This window comes from Vigna umbellata, chromosome 11, assembly GCF_029865625.1.
Source record: "Vigna umbellata cultivar VRB3 chromosome 11, Vumbellata_1.0, whole genome shotgun sequence".
NCBI lineage: Eukaryota > Viridiplantae > Streptophyta > Magnoliopsida > Fabales > Fabaceae > Vigna > Vigna umbellata.
Genome location: NC_142175.1, coordinates 3,833,048 through 3,854,454, shown reverse-complemented (window position 1 = coordinate 3,854,454; position 21,407 = coordinate 3,833,048). Strand labels below are relative to the sequence as shown.

The 21,407-nt window shown below is 42.0% G+C and overlaps 2 protein-coding genes, 1 long non-coding RNA gene and 1 pseudogene across 4 annotated transcripts in view; 1 reads left to right on the top strand and 3 right to left on the bottom strand.

Annotated features, from left to right (window-relative positions):
- Positions 1-2,174: 2,174 nt before the first annotated feature.
- On the bottom strand, positions 2,175-7,346 carry LOC148190804 (uncharacterized). Its single transcript, XM_088102118.1, has one exon. The coding sequence runs from the start codon at positions 7,344-7,346 to the stop codon at positions 2,175-2,177; it is 5,172 nt and encodes a 1,723-aa protein (XP_087958244.1).
- A 3,133-nt stretch (positions 7,347-10,479) lies between these two features.
- LOC148190803 (ribosome biogenesis protein BOP1 homolog) lies at positions 10,480-14,793 on the top strand (annotated as a pseudogene). The gene is made up of 14 exons (XR_015783048.1): positions 10,480-10,711; positions 10,805-10,939; positions 11,039-11,122; positions 11,223-11,365; positions 12,130-12,217; positions 12,363-12,464; positions 12,562-12,711; positions 12,825-12,933; positions 13,008-13,110; positions 13,224-13,374; positions 13,457-13,589; positions 13,705-13,811; positions 14,056-14,126; positions 14,222-14,793. The product of XR_015783048.1 is annotated as a ribosome biogenesis protein BOP1 homolog (transcript).
- Positions 14,794-15,596: 803 nt separating this feature from the next.
- On the bottom strand, positions 15,597-17,100 carry LOC148190802 (uncharacterized). The gene is made up of 2 exons (XR_015782956.1): positions 16,936-17,100; positions 15,597-16,023 (listed from the first exon to the last, which is right to left on the bottom strand). It is a non-coding gene; the product is annotated as an uncharacterized LOC148190802 (long non-coding RNA).
- A 3,594-nt stretch (positions 17,101-20,694) lies between these two features.
- Positions 20,695-21,407, bottom strand: part of LOC148190799 (uncharacterized) — a 56,035-nt gene continuing 55,322 nt past the window's right edge. Inside the window, exon 4 of the mRNA XM_088102117.1 lies at positions 20,695-20,766. Within this exon, the coding sequence (XP_087958243.1) occupies positions 20,695-20,766 (72 nt within the window). The remainder of the gene's footprint in view (positions 20,767-21,407) is intronic.

The window sequence follows — 21,407 nt, the reverse complement described above, 5'->3', positions numbered from 1 at the left end:
CCCCTGCTGCCGGAGCCGGGGGTCACAGTATGCAGGCACCGCCTCCCAATCCTCCGCCGGAATTGGAGACCGCCCACGTGGAACCTTTGTCTGAGGCGGCCACTGTTTCAGCCGATCTCTCGAAGCGCAAGAGAGCAGATCCTACTGCGGAGGGGCGACGAGACAAAGAGGGGTCGTCTTCTCGCTCGGCCTCAAAGAAGGCCCGGAAGGGCAAAGACAAGGAGAAGGATCGGGGGAAGGCCCCGTTCGTTCCTCTTCCTGGCGGCATTTTCAGCCCGGACTTTAGCATGAGCGACCGCACCAAATTTCACATGAGCTCCTCCCAACGGGCGCTCATTGAACCACTTTCCGAATTGGAGCTTACTAACGCCATGCTGGAGATGTCAACCCGGACATCCGCCTTGGCTTGGTATTTGAAGGAGTGGGCCGACCGCCCCGGAGTGGCAGAGGTCCGGGCCGAGCTTGACCGGGAGAAGAAAAACGCGGCCTCCCTTCAGCTGACTTTGGAGGAGATGGTACTGAATCAAGACGAATACGATAAGAGGATCGAGCAGCTTGAGGCCGAGCTAGAAGAAGCTAAGAGGGAGTCCGCTGAAGGGTTGGAAGCTGCCCGGATTGAGCAGGAGCGTTTGGCGGAAGAGAGCTGCCAGAAAATTGAGCTGCTGGAGGCGGAAGTAACCTGCTTGAAGGAGGCCGAGTCGTGCCGCGCCAAGGCCAATGAGGAGCTCACTCTTGAAGTGGCTAAGGCTAAGGAACAGATTGCTGAGTTGGAGTCCACCATCCTTTTTGAACATGAGGAGGGATTCAACAAAGCTCTTCGCCAAGTGACTCTCTTGGCGGGCGTCCAGGATCCCTTTGCCTTGGGCGTGGATATAGAAAAGGACGTCTTCAACGGCGTCCTTGTGGACTTGAATGCCGTCGAAGAGAACGAGCCGCCCGTGGAGATCGCTGGGGGCGGGAAGAATTAGAATTTTTCTCTTTTTCAATATTGTTTTTTGGAGGTGTATCTTTCGACCGTCCATCCAACGTCTCGAGTGTTCCAGAGGTTGGCTGGGCGGTCTTTTTGTAGATCGCAGCGCCTTTAAGCGCAAATGATTAATACACAGCTTTTTAATTTTGCACATCTTTATCTGCCTTTATTTTTATCCGGTTTAGTTGCATAGCGTCGCCCAACAAATCTGAAAATTGTTCTCGTTGGAACAATCGCCAACTTGGATTTTGGTAGCGCGGACAATCCTTTCGCGATGTCGCCCAACCAGGCCGAGATTTGTTCTCGTTGGAACACTCACTGGCGTGGAGTTTGGTAGGGCGGACAACCCTTTCGCGATGTCGCCCAACCAGGCCAAGAGTTGTTTTCGTTGGACCACTCACCGGCTTGGAGTTTGGTAGGGCGGATAATCCTTTCGCGGGGTCGCCCCACCAGGCCGAGAGTTGTTCTCGTTGGACCACTCACCGGCTTGGAGTTTGGTAGGGCGGATAATCCTTTCGCGGGGTCGCCCCACCAGGCCGAGAGTTGTTCTCGTTGGAACACTCGCCGGCTTGGAGTTTGGTAGGGCGGACGTTATTTCACTTCGTCGCCCAACCAAGCTAAGAGTCGTTCTCTTTGGAACGCTCGTTCGCCAGCTTGGAGTTTGGTAGGGCGGACGTCATTTCACTTCGTCGCCCAACCAAGCTAAGAGTCGTTCTCTTTGGAACGCTCGTTTGCCAGCTTGGAGTTTGGTAGGGCGGACGTCATTTCACTTCGTCGCCCAACCAAGCTAAGAGTCGTTCTCTTTGGAACGCTCGTTTGCCAGCTTGGAGTTTGGTAGGGCGGACGTTATTTCACTTCGTCGCCCAACCAAGCTAAGAGTCGTTCTCTTTGGAACGCTCGTTTGCCAGCTTGGAGTTTGGTAGGGCGGACGTTATTTCACTTCGTCGCCCAACCAAGCTAAGAGTCGTTCTCTTTGGAACGCTCGTTTGCCAGCTTGGAGTTTGGTAGGGCGGACGTCATTTCACTTCGTCGCCCAACCAAGCTAAGAGTCGTTCTCTTTGGAACGCTCGTTTGCCAGCTTGGAGTTTGGTAGGGCGGACGATCCTTCGTTACTACATTTCTACAAGACGACATTAGCTTTGTGGGAGAAAACAGATATCTTGATTCATTGATTATGGGGATACATCGAATCAAGTATTTGACATTAACTAAAGTAAAACTTTAAATGTGTGGCGTTCCAGGTGTTGGGGATGGGACGTCCGTCCATGCGTTTCAGCCTGTAGGCTCCGTTTCCCGGGGCTTCCACTATCCTGAACGGCCCCTCCCATTTGGCGGCGAGTTTTCCGTGCGCCGGGTTTCGGCGGGCATCCCCCGTTTTTCTCCATACCAAATCCCCCTCTTGGAAACTTCTTGGGCGGACCTTGGAGTTGTATTTTCTCTCGACCATTCGTTTGCAAGCTTCGGCCCTCAGCGCCGCTCGGTCACGCCGTTCGTCCAGGGAGTCCAATTCGATTCTCAACTCTTGATCGTTGAGGTTCAGGTCCTCGACTTCTCGCCTTAAGGACGGTTCGCCCAGCTCAACCGGCAACATGGCATCAGTACCATAAGTTAAGTTGAAAGGGGTTTCGCCTGTGGTTCCATGAGGTGTGCACCTATAGGCCCATAAGACCTCGGGCAGCTCGTCTACCCATGCTCCCTTCCTTTCTCCCAAACGCCGCTTGAGTTCCGAAACTATGGTTTTGTTCATTGCCTCTGCTTGTCCGTTCGTCTGGGGGTGCTCTACAGAGCTGGTGATGTGCTTGATCCCTAGCCCTTTGAAGAATTCGGCGAGTTTTTTGTCAATAAACTGCCGGCCATTATCTGTGATGACGGACTGAGGGAGGCCGAAGCGACATATCAATCTCCAGCAGAATTTCTGGACCTGGGAGGCCGTGATTGTTGCTAAAGGTTCGGCCTCCACCCACTTGGTGAAGTAATCAACTGCCACCAAAAGGAATTTCTTCTGTGCCTGCCCTGTTGGGAACGGTCCTACGATGTCCATTCCCCATTGTGCGAATGGCCAAGGGGAGGATATTGAATGTAAGGCATGTGGCGGAAGATGGGAGTTGTTGGCGTGTTCTTGACAGCGGATACACTTTTGGACGAACGCTCTTGTGTCCGCCTCCATGGTAGGCCAATAATATCCGGCTCTCAGTAGCCGGGCTTTTAACGTCCTCCAGCCCGTGTGGAGGCCACAAACGCCGTTGTGGAGTTCGTCCATGACATAGTATGCCTCTTCAGCCCCCAGGCACTTAAGGAGGGGGGAGGAGAATCCCCTTCGGTACAAGTCATCTCCCATGATAAAATAACGGGCGACTTTCTTGGCTTCGCCCGGACCTACCATCCGCCCCTCATCCTGGCGGTTCATGATTTCCCGGATTCCTGCGCGCCAATCTTGTCCTCCGCCGGATACCACCGAGCATTCTACAGAAGGCTGTAGTAGAACCTGCCGTACGATAGTAGTCAGCTGCCCCTTTTCCTTTCCCGAACTGAGTTTGGATAGTACGTCCGCCCTCGTGTTTTGCTCCCTGGGAATATGCTGTATATCCACTTTGTCGAACGCCCGGGTGAGCTCGGTCGCTTTCTGATAGTATTGCAAAAGGCGTTCTTCCCTGACTTGGAAGTTGCCATTCATTTGGCCCACCACCAGCTCAGAATCCGTGCGACAGGTAATCCTCCTCGCCCCCATATCTTTTGCCAGTTCGAGGCCGGCTACAAGGGCCTCGTACTCGGCCTGATTGTTGGATACTTTGAATTTGAATATCAAAGAATGCTCCAGTAGGAAACCATTGGGACCTTCAAGTACGATGCCGGCACCGCTTACCGAGCGGCCGGAAGCTCCATCTACATACAAGTTCCAGACGTCTTGGCCGGAAGAGGGTAATTCGGCCGCGAAATCCGCCAGATGTTGGCCTTTAACCGATCCTCTTGGTTCATAGCGCAAGCCGAACTCTGAGAGCTCTACCGCCCAGGCCACCATCCGTCCGGCTAGATCTGGCTTCCGGAGGATTTTGGAGATTGGGAAGTCCGTCCGGACTATGACCTGGTAACTTTGGAAATAAGGACGAAGTCTTCGAGAGGCATGTAACAAGGCCAAGGCCACCTTTTCTACCCGCTGGTACCGGGTCTCTGCGTCCAAGAGCGTGCGGCTCACGAAGTAAATTAGCCTCGCCTGAGGCCGTTCCTGCATCAACACGGCGCTGACAGCCGTTTCAGACACTCCCAAGAAGATGTGCAAATCTCCACCTGGGACCGGTCGGTTCATGACCGGTGGGTTGCTAAGGAGGATCTTGATGTCCTGGAATGCTCGCTCGCATTCGTCGTCCCATGACTGGCCGGTCCCCTTCTTTAACTTACGCAGGACCGGCCTCATCCGCTCTGCCAACTTGGGGATGAACCGAGATAAAGCAGTGAGGCGTCCCACCAGTCTCTGCACTTCCTTAAGGGTGGCCGGACTCTGCATTTGCAATACCGCGTCGCATTTGTCCGGGTTAGCCTCGATCCCCCTGGATGTCAGCATGAAACCCAAGAACTTTCCGGCTGCTACCCCGAACGTACACTTTGCGGGATTTAAGCGCATGCCAAATTTCCTAACTTGGCGAAAAACTTCCTCAAGATCCTTGAGGTGCCCCTCTCCGTCTGCTGACCGGACCACCATGTCATCTACGTATACGTCCATGCACCGGCCTATCTGGCCCTGGAAGATTCTGTCCATTAGGCGCTGATAGGTTGCCCCTGCATTCTTCAGGCCGAACGGCATAACCTCGTAGCAGAAGTTAGCCTTCTCCGTAATGAAAGCTGTCTTTTCAATGTCCGGCCCGTACATGGGTATCTGATTATACCCGGAATATGCGTCTAGGAAGCTCAATACCCGGTGCCCGGAAGCGCCGTCCACCAAGGCGTCAATACTGGGCAAGGGGTGGGAATCCTTCGGGCAGGCTTTATTCAGATCTGTGTAATCAGTACACATACGCCACTTCCCGTTGGCCTTCTTCACCATGACCACGTTAGCTAGCCACGTGGTGTAAGTGACTGTCCGGACGAAACCGGCTTTCCTCAGCTTGTCCACCTCTTCTTGCACAGCCTTACGTTTCTCTTCGCCCATTCGTCGCTTCTTCTGGGCCACTGGGCGAGCGTTCTGGAAAAGCGAGAGCTTATGGCTCATTACGGCGGGATGGATGCCCGGCATATCCGCTGCCGTCCATGCAAATAGATCCCGGTTTTTCCACAGGAGTGCCCTCAGATCCCTTTCCGTCTCAGGGTTTAGCTCCCTGGCGATGAGGGTGGTCTGGGCGGGTTCCTTTCCTATCAAGATAGGTTGGGTTTCCCCAATAGGTTCCAAGCGGTCTTCGGTATTCGTCCTCGGGTCGAGGTCTGCCATAGCCACCTCAGAGCCGGTCGCCCGTCTTTTCATTGGACGGACGTGCAATCTCAACCCCGCCGCGTAGCATTCTCGTGCCGTCTTCTGGTCCGCCCGGACCGTACAGATAGTTCCCCTCTCGGAGGGGTACTTCATTGCGAGGTGGGGGGTAGAGACGATCGCTCCAAAGGCGTTTAAACACGGCCTCCCGAGCAGTACATTGTACGACGTGTTGGCCTCCACCAGCAAATACCGGACCCTCTTCTCCTCGCTAGATCGTCCGGTTCCCAGCCTCGTTCGTAATTCCACATACCCCCTCGTGTCAACTCTCTCTCCGGCAAATCCCACTATCTGTCCATCGTAGGGGACGATCAGATCTTCCGAGATATCCATCTGCAGGAAAGTCTTCCAGTAGAGGATGTTGACCGAGCTTCCTTGATCAACCAGGACTTTACTTATCCCGTAACGTGCTATTTCTGCCGTTATGACCATTGGGTCGTCTTGGTCGGGATCGGGGGCGTGAAAGTCTTCATCCGAGAAGGTGATGGCCGGCATGGAACGGCGCGGCTTATCAACCACATGGACGGAATGGAGGGCCCGAATATGGCGTTTACGGGCGGAGGAAGATGATCCTCCCCCCGCGAATCCCCCGGAAATGGTGTTGATATGCCCTCTCAAGGGGCGCTCCCTGCTACGGCTTCTGCTTGGTCGCCTTTCCGAGCGTGGTCGCTCTGTCCTCGTGCTCTTTGGCTCGTCCTTTCGGTAGGCCGGCCTCTGAGCAGGTCGTTCGGTTTGTAATGGCGGACGCTCATCGCGGACGTATTTCTTGAGCTTTCCCGCCCGGATGAGCTCCTCTATTTTGTCCTTGAGGGTCCAGCACTCTTCGGTGCTGTGACCCATGTTTTTGTGGTAGGAGCAGTGTTTGCTCCGGTCAGCGTTCTTCGAAGTTGGGAGTCCCTCATGCTCCACTATCAGTTCTGCACTTAGGGCCTCTCGGAGAATTTTCTCCCTTGAGGCGTTCAAGGGCGTATATTGTTGGAAGCGGGGTCCTTTCTTCTGCTCCCGGGGCCTAGGGCCGAACGTTTTTCCCGTAGGATTGGCGGATTTATTACCGTCCGTCCTCTCTCCTCTGGCCTCTTGAGTTTCTTTTTTATAGGAGAGCTTCATCTCCTCCACCCTTATTTCATCAGCTGCTCTTTCCCTCAATTCCTCCATTGTTTTGGGTGCTCGCCTGCAGACACTATCTTTGAACGGCCCCGGCTTAAGAGCCGGCAGGATGTAGTGAAGGGCGAGCTCCGGCGTCAGGCTTTTCACTCGCCGGACGGTCTTCTGATACCTGTCCATGAACGTCCGCAAGGTCTCGTCCTTCTCCTGCTTGAGGGTCATTAATTCGAATACGGTCAGATCTTGAGTGCTGCTGGCCGCAAATTGTTTGACGAACAGCTGTTTCAATCCAGCAAAATTTTCTATTGAATTAGGGGGGAGGGTGTTGAACCATTCCAGTGCCTCATCTTCCAAAGAGAGCGAGAATGCTCGGCACCAAATGGCGTCATTGCCTGTTCGGAACGCCATCGCATTTGAGAATGTCTGGATGTGGGACGCGGGGTCCGTCGTTCCGTTATACATTTTGAACTGCGGAGCCATGAATTGCTCCGAGATTTGGACATTCATTATGTTCTGGGTAAATGGGAGCAATAGGGTGGATGAAGGCTCCGGCTTGATAACCATCCGCCCGTCCTCGGCAGCGCTTTCCGCGTGCACCGACTTAGCCTTGCTTTCCGCTGCCTCCGATCCGGATGGCCTCCAAGTCCTATCGCTCTCGGTACCCGGGGGCGGGCGTTCTCCTTCCACCCCCTTTCCTTTATCCTTCGTTCGTTCTTCCCCGTTCATCCGCCCGATCTCCCGAGCTATCCGGGCTTCGCAGTCGGCCTTCACGGCCGCCATCTCTTCTTCATGACGTTGCTGCATCTCGTCCATTTTTTGTTGTAGCGCGCGCATCATCTCAGCGGGATCGTCTAAGCTCATATTTCTCGTGGTCACCATTGGGTTTTTTAAATCACACGGCCCCACGGTGGGCGCCAAATGTTTCGGATGTGTAGGGCTGTGTAGTTCCAAACCTCCACGACCTCCTGTCAATTTGTCCCGGTGGCTGATCTTCTGTCCTGATTCTCGATTCCTTCTCTCAATCCTGAGGGGTGGAGACCTGCAAAAGATTCTCCGATGCCAAAGTCAGTTTCTGAGCAATGGTTTCTCTCTCTAGAATAGCAATAAATGTGCATTCAATGTAACCTATCTACCACTCACCGTGGACCTGTATTTATAGTTTTCGCTATGGGCTTGGGATTAGTGAAAAGTTAATCACGGCCCAAAACGGCCCAATAGCTTCTAATTTCTACTTACCTTTAAACCAGGCTGCTTTTCCTTAAGTCATGTTGATTAGTGTTTTGGCGGGCGTGGACGTCCGCCCATGTGAAATGGGCGTCTGCCTCGCGCGCACGGAGATCCGCCCATGCGAGATCCGCCCATGTGGGATCTTTGGTCCGGCGTTCGGATTTGCCGGCCGTGTCCGCGAAGATTCGTCCATGTGATATGGGCGTCCGCCTCGTCCGCATGGAGATCCGCCCAATTAGTTTGTGCGTCCGTACACATGGATCCTTCCGTACGGCGTCCGGCCCTTGCAGATACATAAATATATCTAATTCATTGTATTGCCTTTTTATCAATATTAATTAACAATTCTTGCATTGCTTACAACAAATTGAACTTCAGACAGCCTTACATAATCTTAGAATCTTAACACTTAGAAATCTTAACTTGCTTTCAATAACGCATATGATAATGTGAAGACAAAGATAATATATGTTTGAACAATAAATATTGCAATGTAAACAATGCCAAAATTGTAAAATGACGAGAAAATAAATAGACTAGAAAGTCAAAGATGCAAGAAAGTAAATGTAAGGAAATAAATTACCTAGGATAAAACAAAACTGATAAAAGAAGTCAATTAAAATGGTAACCAAATTGCTACAATCTTTATTGGTGTTGCCAATACCCTGCTCGCAGTGTTCTCAAAGTGTTTTTGTTGTAAATACAATTTACCATCCCGTTTTGTCCACAAATAACCGATTTATATTTCCTATCCCTTTCGACAGTTAATTCAAATAAAATTAAGCTTTAATCCTTTACTACGTCTCTATTTATGTACGAATTTGGGTCCTCGTTTTTTAAAGTGTATCAAAATGGTCCTTAATTTTGAAAATTGATATCAATTGAGTCCTTTCCGTTAAGTTGGCTGGACGGCGTTAAAAAAATTGATGAGTGGATGCTGTGATGACGAACGAACGCTCGTCCACCAGCGAACGAACGCTCGTCCACCAGCGAACGAACGCTCGTCCACTAGCGAACCAACGCTCGTCCACCAGCGAACCAACGCTCGTCGACCTCTTACTGCTGGACGACCGTTCGTTCCACACGGACGATCGTTCGTTCGCTGGTGGACGAGCGTTCGTTCGCTGGTGAACGAGCGCGTTCGCTGGTGGACGAGCGTTCGTTCGTCATCTCAGCATCCACTCATCAATTTTTTTAACGCCGTCCAGCCAACTTAACGGAAAGGACTCAATTGATATCAATTTTCAAAATTAAGGACCATTTTGATACACTTTAAAAAACGAGGACCCAATTGAGAAATTCGTACATAAATAGGGATGTAGTAAAGGATTAAACCTTTGTTTAATCAATACATTAACAAACAAACAATATATATGGTTAGACTTATTTAATTAAAATATTTACACACTTATACAAAATTATTTGTATATATATATATATATATATATATATATATATATATATGATTTATGTTAATTTTTTGTATTATACAACATTATTTTAATTTTTACATAATAAAAATATGAGAAATATTCAACAATAAAAATATTTATATAATAATTAAATATAAAAATGATAAATACAACTTTTTTATTGACATTGTTTTTGCAAAAAAAAATTATTACATGACAGTTCTCTATATGATAGTATAAATAATTTATATTCCCAATATATCTATAATGTTTTTTTTAAATACTATTTTTAAGACATAAAACTAAAATATATTTTTTTCTAAATTTAATTTTATTATGGATAAAGTAATTAAAAACCATAAAAGGTTAAAATTAAAAATGAAATCTTAGTATTAAAAATAATTAATACTTTAAATTAAGTTGATCATTAATAATTTATTAAATAAAAAATAATTATAAAAATGAAATAATAAAATAAAAAACGAAATAAATAAATAAATACGAGATAACTAAGTCTGTCTTTGTTTTTCTTATTTCTATCTCAATATATATATGAAAATAAATTAATAATTGTAGTTACATTATTAAAAAAGGTAACCACTTTTTACTATTTAGATATATATTTTTTATTTTAAATTGTAATTAGAAGTTTAACAAAAATATTAAACACGTCTTTTATAGATTAGAAATACATGTGTACGTGTCTATTTTTTATAATAAAAGAATTATTATTATAATAATGATTCAAATACAAATATTATTGAATTATAAATATTTTTGATAAAAAAGAGTGAGTTGTTTTTTGTTTTTTTGTGGTGTAAATAATTTTTTTATCACGAGTATTTATTTAATTTAAAAATCAATTACTTCAAAAATAAAAGTAAACAGAATTGCATAAAAAAAAGGAAGTAAAAGGCACCCTTCATCAATGTTAAATTTTATTTAAAACATAATTAAAGGTAAAATAAGAATATAAGATAAAACTATTTATATATTTCATTATAAATTTAAAACATAATTTAAAAATAAAATAAGAATATTAAATATATACATTAAAAATGTAAAAAAAAAGGAAAAAAATGAAGAATTATATAATTTCATAAAACTTAACGTTATTAAGATGTTAACATTAAACCTTACAATAAATAATTAAAACTAAATCAACAAAATTATGTAATTTAAGATTTATATATATATTTTTACATTTTAAAGTGCTGATATATAATTTGATTTGCTTAAAAAAAATCATACTATGATTCCTATATTGCTTAGGGTACAATTTTATTTTCTAAAGGCAGAGTTTTATGAAGATTGGGCCTATCAAAAAAGCAAAGGCGTGGGAAATCAAATTGCGGCCGACTGAGTAACGACTCGTAAAACCCTTTCCCTCCTCAAACAAAACCCTAACGCGCCCTAACTTTGAAAATGAAGGGGAAGAAGAAGACGATGCCGAAAAACGACGTCCACGAAGAAGAAGCTCCATTGCCTTCTGATAAGGTTCCTTCGCCATCAGTATCCGATTCTGACTCTGACTACGAGGTGCTATTCTCAAGGAATTCTGACTTCATATAACTTTTTGTAACTGTGACTATATACTAATGCTAGAAGTGTACTTGTGTATTCTGTTTGTAGGACTCTTCTGCAGATGATGACGAATCTTCTGTCTCCCTGGATTCGCAAGCTGAATCAGAGTTCGAAGAAGGTTCCCCTGAGAATGGTAGGTCCGGCGATTTAGAAGCCGAAGGAACTGAATCTTCTGTAGACGAGGTAAACTGCCTTCTGTTCTTAATAACATGGCATCTTTAGCGAGAAGGCCGCGTTGTTGCTTTTGTTACCATAAGTAACGAGTTGAAGAAATCGTTGCAGGACATTGTCAATGGTGAAGGCAGTGGAAATGAGAGCTCTGACCTCCATCAGCCAGCAGCTGAGAGTGACTCCTCCGAGGATGAGGTGATCACTGTCATTGTCTTCTGAAACAGGCTCACGTATTGGATTTTGCCTCATTCTAAGAAGCTGTGTTATGCTTACGCCATTTGTGTTCCTTTTATAGGTGGCTCCTCGAAACACTATCGGAGATGTACCTTTGAAGTGGTATCATATTGGATACGACATAAAGGGCAAGAAGATCAAGAAAAAGGAAAAGCAAGACAAGTTAGATTCATTTCTTGCAAACGTTGACGATTCTAAGAGTTGGTTAGTTTCATTCCTCCTGTGCTACTTATTTCCTTCATTTCAATTTCCATTATTGTATTCTTTTCTTCTCATAATGCTTGTAAACGCCAACACTCAACTTTACATCCATCTACTCAGTACACACAGAGAGTATGTTCCTCGATGTATATAATATTTTCTTTGAGACGTTACATTTGGTATCCTTTCTATTATGTTGAGGCCTAAATTTTGAATTAGCATTGTTATTTTTTAAACCCTATGCCCCTAAGCAGAACAGATTACAATACATTAAAGAAGGTAAATTGGGTAATTTTCAATAAATAAACAGTGAAGAACTATTATAGGAAGCTGGGGAAAATAGTCAATCATTTATTCAAAATGGGTTCAACCAAATGCACACTAAATATGTCTACCAAAGTCTAATAGTGGAAAAATTGGTAGAATCCTACATGTTCTGATGGAAATACCAGGACATATAGTCTAAGAACTTGAAATTTATGGGTTTAATTTTTTCATCTTTTATATATTAGCCACTTGGTTTTGAACTTTTCCATCAGCCATGGATTACAAGATAAGTATGACCATGGTATTTTGTGGTTGGGTTACAAGGGCAAAATAGCTTGTTTTTGCACGAGTCCTATTATGAAATTATTTCTTATTGGTTTCCTTTTCTCTTGTTATAAGTATAGCACGTACATCTGTGGGGGAATATTATTTTATAGTTTGTTAATGTTACTGTCCTTCTAGAAACATATTTGATCTGTCTACATTCTTAAACATTGAAGGCGGAAAATCTATGATGAGTACAATGATGAGGTAGTTGAGCTGACAAAAGATGAAATCAAACTTGTCCGTAGACTGCTCAAGAACCAGGCACCACATTCTGACTTTGATCCTTATCCGATATGTGTTTAGTTTCCATCTTATTTTAATTTTTAGGGATTTTGAGTACAATTTTAAATATAATTAGTGTGCACAGTTTTCTTCCTAAATTTCATCTCTCCTATGTAATATTCAGGATTATGTTGACTGGTATAAATGGGAAGATGCCAAGCATCCATTGTCTAATGCTCCTGAACCAAAAAGGAGGTTTATTCCTTCAAAGTGGGAAGCTAAAAAGGTAACCATTCCTTTGTTTACTAATGTGGAGATGTTCAGGAGGACATTGGAAACAAATTGATTTTTCTTATCACTTTTAAACTTCCGTGATTCTACAGGTTGTACAATATGTTAGAGCAAGGGAACAATTACTTTTGACAAACCGAAAGAGGAAGATGGTCCATATCTCTTGTGGGGAGATGATTCTGGTTCGACAGAAAAATCAAATCATTTGGCTTACATTCCTGTCCCTAAGCAGAAATTACCTGGTATTAACCGCGACTTACATTTTGGAGAGCCAAAATCTACTAATAGATAATATTTGTTTTTCCTTCTGATTTTGGTGCACCTTGGTGTTTGATAACATAATTTCATTTTGTAGGCCATGATGAATCTTATAATCCTCCTTTAGAGTACATTCCAACTCAAGAGGAGATAAATTCTTATCAATTGATGTTTGAGGAAGACCGTCCTAAGTTTATTCCAAAAAGGTACTTTGTTTCAGGGCAAACGTTTTTACTCCCTTCTTTCTGTAGTGTCGGGCTAATAAATGTTACTTGGTCAGGTTTACGTCTATGAGGAGCATCCCTTCATATGAGAATGCTATGAAGGAATCCTTTGAACGTTGTTTGGATCTGTACTTGTGCCCTCGAGTTCGGAAAAAGCGCGTGAGTGAAATATCTGTCAGAGAACTAGTTTACTGATTTGATTTTTGGTGCGAATGTGTGTATACTATAATTGGTATAATTTGTTCACTTTTTCTTTTCTTTCCGTGTTCTAGCTTAATATTGATCCTGAATCTTTAAAGCCAAAGCTTCCGAGTCGAGAGGAGCTTAAGCCTTATCCCATAACATGCTATATTGAGTATAAAGGCCATGAAGATGCTGTTACATCAATTTCCATTGAAGCTTCAGGGCAATGGATGGCTTCAGGTATGAATATTGATGACATATATTGCTGTTTCAATTTAGGAAGGATGGAGATGGGTCTCTAACTTTTCTGCTATCTGCTCAGGTTCAAGTGATGGAACTGTCCGTGTCTGGGAGGTTGAAACTGGCAGATGTCTTAGGCGGTGGGAAGTTGGTGAAGCTGTCAGCTGTGTTTCCTGGAATCCTCTGCCTGATATGCATATTCTAGCTGTTTCTGCGTAAGTCTGATTTTATTGGCTATTAAGAGTCATATACCTTTTGTTCTATAAAATTCTTAATGTTTATATATGGTTTGATTGTGAAAATAAATCAATGGTAAATCTTTGGTTTTAGGGGACAAGATGTACTTCTACTGAACACTGGTTTGGGGGATGAAGAATTGCAGAACCAGATTAAGGAGCTTCTCTGGATTGACTCTTCAACAGCATCAGATGACTCTGGTCAGTGCTTTTGTCACTTTGGTTTTGATCTAAACATTCAATAGAAGGCTCCAAGAGATCCAAACTCTCAAGTTGGCCTATGAACCCCAACTGAGCTTTTTAGTGGAAGGGGGATCGGCTTAAAGTTTAAACCTAACTGGTCACTTGGGTGAATGTTGATTTGTTATTTATATCAATGCTTATGAGATTTTATGTCCCAGAATCGTGGTTTTGTTTTTTTTTCTAATCATGCCCGAGTTTGCAGGTGATAAAGCACCTAGTGTAAGCTGGCTTAAAGATGACAAACATATGGGTTTAAGGTTAAGGCACTTCAAGGTGTTTTCACATTTGTTTCCATTTCCATCTTGGTTCACTTGTTGATTGAATTTCTGTAGTTGTTCAATTAAACATTTGTGGATTTGTTTTTGCAGACAGTTACTGCTGTAGAATGGCACCGGAAAGGTGACTACTTTTCAACCGTGATGCCAACAGATATCCTTTTTAAGTGTTTCTTCTGATCAATTTATGCATACCTAATTATTCATTGGTTTATTGCTCAACACTACATGGCTCTGGTGATGATTGTTTATGATTTTTTTCCTTTATATTTTTTGGTATATTATTGACTTTTGTTATTGTTGGGTGTATGCAAATAAATGTGCACGTGCTTTCATTGCACAAATATTAGTGCAACATATCTGGATGGCAAGGGAATCTTATTTTGTTCAACACAGCACTAGGCATGGCTGGCTTTTTATGTAACATGTCAGGTATGAGAAACCAAATTATTCGAAGACACCCAGCGCATGCTATTTGAGGGAGATTGAATGTGGCATTCTGTTTGGTTGTATTATAGTTAAAAACATCGAGTAATACTGTTTACAGTTTGTGTACCTTTTTAAAAGACGTCAATTACTGAGTTTGCAGTTTCGACGGTGTAGTGAGGCTTGCCACAAGAAATGAGCGCAATTATTCCGTGTTATGAAACACAAGATTTATTTTAGAGACTACTGGTAAATTTATATTATTGCTTTAAATCTGCGCAATTGTGTTTAAAATTGCGTTGTAGTAATTGGGTATCTCGAGTAAATTATGTTTGTACATTGCCAAATTAGGCTTCTTACCGTTCTTTGAGGAAAATGTTCGCATTAACCAAGTATCAAGACAGCGATGCAAAAGATTGTTCTGAATGATAAAAACCCACAGTTGTACTTATGAAATAGGCGTATTAGTGTGCGTAGATGGGGATTAATTTTAGAATCGAGTAATAGGAAGGAAAAAGGTGTAACTTAATTACGATGCAGTATAACATTTCTCAGTAGTAGTCTGATCAAAACGCGATTAAAATAGAAGTAATGTGTTAGGATATAAAGAATTCATTAACATGATTAGAATATCATTGGTTAGTTAGTTGATTAGATGGGTTGATTAAATACTAATAGGGGATGAATGAAGTAAAGGGGAGATAAAAAAATTGTTACTATAATGCATTGACTCCTTTTAGAGGGGAAACCATTTTTCGTTTTTATTCAATACAAAACTGTTTCAACTTTCAGTTTCCCTAAAGTTGGCCAGACCTGCGAAATCTCCAATAATCAAGGAGAATTAGGTTGGAGCATTGGAAAACATGATATGCAACTGATAAAATAGCTTTCATTTCTAACAAAATAGGAAAAATCAACCATCTCCGTACTTTACTAAGGCGTTCATGATGCGTTAATGGCGACACCATATTCGGGATTTTGTGCATGCTTATTAGTTTGATCGAAAACCTAGTTAATGGAAAACAGGAGTCCAGACAAAAAATACGATTTAATACTTAGTGATAACCATAACAAATAAATTAATCTATAGTTTGATTACAATAGCAGAACCCTCATCCACTGTAAAAGCGTGTGACTGACGATTTTCATAAAAAATAAAAAGAATCATTTGACAGCATATATTATAACTATTCATAACATGTAACACTTTATTTCAATTACTGTTGTACATGAAAAATTACAAGAATGCCATGATAGTTCTATTCTTTCGAAATAAAGTATCATAAAAGCTGAACAGCTGCTATGGCAGGTATTTTTTCTCGCAACTTCTGTGTAACAGCTACACGCACAGTCATGACACTAGCAGCGGGGCCTGTGATTCTGATCTTTACTATTGGCTCATCAATAGCCACCAGCTCAAGAGTTCCATCAGCAGCCCCGACCAAGTAGGGCCTTATTTCCTCAAGAACCTGAACCAGTTTATATAACATTAAGATTTTCACTTCATACTAATGTTACAGAAATTATATTAGTCATTTATACAATAACTGAACAGGTCTTGCTTGATATAGAAACTTAAAAAGATAGAATAAAGTCCAGTGTTTGAACCATTTCTTACCATCTATTGACAAATATACTATGATCTTAGACCAGTCTCAATAAACACAATCCTATGCATATAACATATGAAAAACAACATATACAGTTTAACAGCCTAGCAGGATAAAGCATCTTTCTTATACTGAAATGCAGAGCTTGATATTGAGGCCTAAACCTCATTATAACAGCTAGTAGTTAAACAGAAGTCTCTTTCCATCAAATAGACAGTGTACAGAACTGAGCAACATATGAGGTAAAGACTTCAATGTGTAACAGATTTTGTACCATATTAATGGGAATCACGGGAGGGTCTTAATGTGTGTAAATTATTACTAAACTTACCCACAAATAACAAAAGCATTCTTCACGAAAAATGTTTAGCCTTTTCCCAAATTGTTTGAATTCCACAGATGACTTCCATCAACTAACTTGATTACAATGTAATATACAAAAGTTACCAATATTTATCATTCAATTATTTTTTGTCAGATATATTCGTATATCCGCTAGATTGTTTCAAAGAAATCCCAAGAAACATAAAAAAAATATACATTTAAGTCCCACTCAATCACTATTTGCATATTCATATCCTCTAGATATACTGTTTCCCTCTCAAGTCCCTTGGTGCATGTGAACATCTGTACTTGTGCGATACCATTTGAGAGAGAAAAAAACATTCTACCAGTTTTCTCAACAAAACTACAAAAAGTTTATTTCAAATATGAATAATCCAGAAGAACCAGCGAAGTATATATATCATCTTGATAGAACACAGAACTAACCTTCTCTATGTTTTCTTCAGTCTACATTCGGAAAGGCTCATCATATTGTTAACTTTATCCTCGTACAGCAGTAAAGTGTGTTGCTACTCCGAATCCAGCTGTGGAACTGCCATTAACTGCTGAAAATGTAGAAAGTGTATTGGATGAAATTCGACCGTATCTCATTGCAGATGGTGGAAATGTGGCTTTACATGAAATTGATGGCAATGTTGTGCGGTTGAAGCTACAGGGAGCATGTGGTTCGTGTCCAAGCTCTGTTACAACAATGAAATTGGGCATTGAGCGTCGACTGATGGAGAAGATCCCTGAAATAGTGGGGGTTGAACCGATAGCTGATGAAGAAACTGGTCTTGAACTAAATAAAGAAAACATAGAGAAGGTTAGTTCTGTGTTCATCATTTACTGTTCATCATGTACTATTGATTAATACATAATCATTTTCACCATTCATAAGAAAACCACCAAGACCGAACGTTCTGTCCTCAAAGACCGAGGACGAACGCTGTAAATGAGACCAAAAAGACGCTCGTTCGTATCAGAGTACGAACGGCAGAGAAACAAATACGTTCAGGAATGGTCGAGTAAGGTACTGTTAATTGGACGGACGCTATTTTACATGCGAAGAGTACGAGCGCTCAAAATAATACCGAGCGTCATTTAGGACGAACGCTCAGCATAAGACCGAGCCTCATTTTGAGCGAGCGTTCATAATAAGGCCGAACACCATTTAGAGCGAACGCTCGGTATGAGACCGAGTCTCATTTAGGACGAACGCTCAGTTCAAAACAGAGCACCATTAGGACGAGCGTTCAATATAAGCCGAACACCCTTTTGGACGAGCGCTGGTGTGAGACCGAACGCTATTCTGGGCAAACGTTAGATTGGAGACCTATCGTCAAAAGTACGAACGTTAGGTGTGTATCAAAAGTACCAGATGCACAGTTCTTGGCCGAACGCTCAAGCGAAGTATTTTAACAGGAGGACGCTCGTCCTCGACTAGGATTCCATCCGGATGATAGAATCCCATTTAAATTTTGTTCACCAAGAAAACCGAACGGTCAGTGACCGTTTCAGTAACGAGTGTCAAATATTATGGGATTTAAAGAATAGAAATTTATCAAAGAATACTCAGATACAAACAGTGCTTGGCCGAACGCTCAAGCATAGCATTTTAATGATGAGGACGCTCGTCCTCAACAAGGGATCTAACCAAATGAAGGAATCCCACTTCAACTATTTTCATCAAGAAAACCGAACGGTCAAGGACCGTTCAGTAACGAACGCAAAGGCAAAGTATTTTAGCCGAGGACGCTCGTCCTCAACCAGAGTTTTATTTTTATTTATTGTTTATGTTTTTGTTTTTATTTATTGTTTATGTTTTTATTTTTATGTTTTTATTTTTATTTATTTTTATTTATTTTTATGTTTTTATTTTTATTTATTTTTATGTTTTTATTTTTATTTATTTTTATGTTTTTATTTTTATTTATTTTTCTGTTTTTATTTTTATTTATTTTTACGTTTTTATTAAATATCTATACTTATGTTTGTAACATCCCAAAATACAGTAATCACTATAATTCAGAATTAATTACAATTAACAGTAATCACAAACAGTCTTTGCATTTAAAACTGGATTGAAAAGCCTAACGGCATCAGTACAGAGGACGCGTGTAAACGCATACAATAAAACCAAGAGTGAACGCTCTTAAATACATAAACTAACGTGCACCAAAATACAATCAGAGATGAATAAGACGAACGGCCTTACAAAATAGGTGGCCGAACGTTATAACTATGCTAACATGTACAGCCTAAATCAAACGAGCACTCTAAGGCTCGGCCTTTACTTCAACTTCAACCAGATTGGGGTCGTCCAAATTTTCTTCTTCCAGCATTGCTTCAAGGGATGTACCACCATCTGCTCACATCCACAACGGATGATCATTGCATTTGACAAGACGGAGTATACATGTACAGTAGACAACACAATGGAAAATGCAAGGGTAAGCTTATAATATTTAATTTATACAATCAACACATACAGTTACATTTCTAAACACACATACAGCATGTAATTCATCAAATAATAATCATATAAAGGCATATAATAAGACAGACCGTCCGGACTGTATGAACCATGTAGTTACAGGCGTCCTTGCACCCGAGTGGTGTAGTAACTGGGTAACACCAAACAGCTGCCACTCAAGGTAAGTCCGTTCTTACGTCGCCCATGTTAACTTATGGACTAAGGACCTCCTGCCATTCCCACGCATGACTACCCCCTTCTACTTGAAGAGGTGTATCACGGAATATCAGGATGGACCAAGCCAGCATTAACTAACCACAGTCATACCTTAACAATTCAATATTCAATCATATAAGAGACGTTCCTCCCTGGAACGCTCGTAAAAATCCAATTCCAATAATTCGTTCAACATATCATTCGTCCACATTAAACATTTCTCATTTTCACATTTTCATTCTGTGTTCCACTCTCTTAACATTAACGTCATGCATTCTTTACTCAAATAAAACGAACTTATTACAGAACCTTTGATTTCACGTTTCTGAACAAAAGAAACGAACTCTTATTCACTGATGGACATTAAGAATTCTTAAAGAATTTAGATGAGATTGAATTTAGAAGTTCAGAATAATACTTAGAAGATGTTGAGTACAAGAACTTTAGGTTGAATCAAAAGAAATAATTATCTTACAGAATAACTTAGATAAATAACCAGAATATTTAAAGTACAGAAACAACTCTTACTGTCAATGAATGAACGTTCAGAAATTTACTTTGGACGAACGTCAATTACGTTCGCTCAGAATTCAATAATAAGGACGAGCGTTCAGTTAGAAACCGAACCCTGCTGTGGACGAACGCTAGGTCAATGACCAAGCACGAATCAGCACTAACGCTGGTTATAACCCAAGCGCTTTATAGGACGAGCGTTTCGGTATAGGACCGAACGCCAACTTTGGACGAACGTTCAGTATAAGGACGAACGCTCTCTAAAACTAACGTTCGACATAAGGTCGAACAACAATAAGGACGAACGCTCGACATGAGGCCGAACGTCATTGAGGACGAACGCTCGACTTAAGACCGAACGTCACTTATTTATAAAGTTTTAAATATTGATCTATACTGAGCAGAACGAACGCTCATTCACTCAATTGGGGGACGCTCGTTCTCGAGCAGAATTCATTCCAAATGAATGAATTCCAATCTAAGTCATGTTAACCAAAAACCGAACGGTCTAAGACCGTACAGTGACGAACGTCCTTTTTGCAACAGAGAATGATCAGAAAATTTAGATTTTTCACACTTAGCAGAATTTTTCCAGATTTCCATTTTCCAACTTTATACTTCCATTTCAGGTTTAATTCCCTTCAAACATCATCATCATGCATTTAAAATCATTCCAACCACACAATAGCCATTCTCCATTCATCCATAATCAACTCAACATGCATTTAAAACAAATTCAACATCAAATATAATTCATACAAGCCGTATCAGTTCATGACAGATTCATCCAAACCAGAATGCATATCAGATATCAGTGATCATTTCTAACAACTCAACTTCATATTTTTCACACATGCAAAACAAACCAGAAATCATATTCCATATCAGTAAACGTTCCTAAATACTCAAACATCATGCTTTCCATACATGCATCTCAGATCATAAATCAAACAGTATAAATTAAACATATAAACTTCCCTTACCTTATCAAGCAGTTCACTTCAATTGTTTAGAGTTTCTTTCGTGCTCTTACAGCTTTCTATCAGACTTTCACTCAACCACCTCCACTTAATCTAACACACCAAAACCGTAAGCAGATCAGACTTCTAACTTATGCATGCAACCAGAATTTTGGTGTGCATGAACCAAATGGACGAAGGTGCAGAGATGAGAACTTACCAGTTCAGTTCTCAATTCTGTTCGGATCAGAATGAGGTTCACAGTGCAGGGAAGGTTTCTATGGTGTCTGAAACAAGATCAAAGGTTTGCTGGTGAATTTTCTTAGGAAGAAGATGAAAACAGTTTAGAGAGAGGGCAGAGAATTTTGGAAGCATAAATTCTGAGAAGAAGATGAAGCATGCAGGAGGAAGAGGGAGAGTTTTTTTTTTCCAGAATTATTTTTCTCTTTCCCTGCAGAATAAACTCCCCATCCTCCACACGCCACTTGTCTCCCACTAACCTTCTCAGAATGCTCCAACCGTGACACATGGCAGGCGCATGCAGTGGAAAGGTGAGTGCATTTTGACGTGTCACGGTGCATTAAATAGTGATTAGAGATTGAATTAATGTGTACTAATTATCAGGTTCTCACATTCCCCCTAACTACAAAAATTTTCGTCCTCGAAAATTCTAAAGCTTACCAGGGAATAGGTGAGGGTACAACTCCTTCACAGTCTTTTCCACCTCCCATGTTGAGTCACCAGTCTTGGCATTC

Excerpts from the sequence above, each read along its gene's own strand:
- LOC148190804 (XM_088102118.1), bottom strand. The coding sequence starts at position 7,346 with ATGGACGAGATGCAGCAACGTCATGAAGAAGAGATGGCGGCCGTGAAG.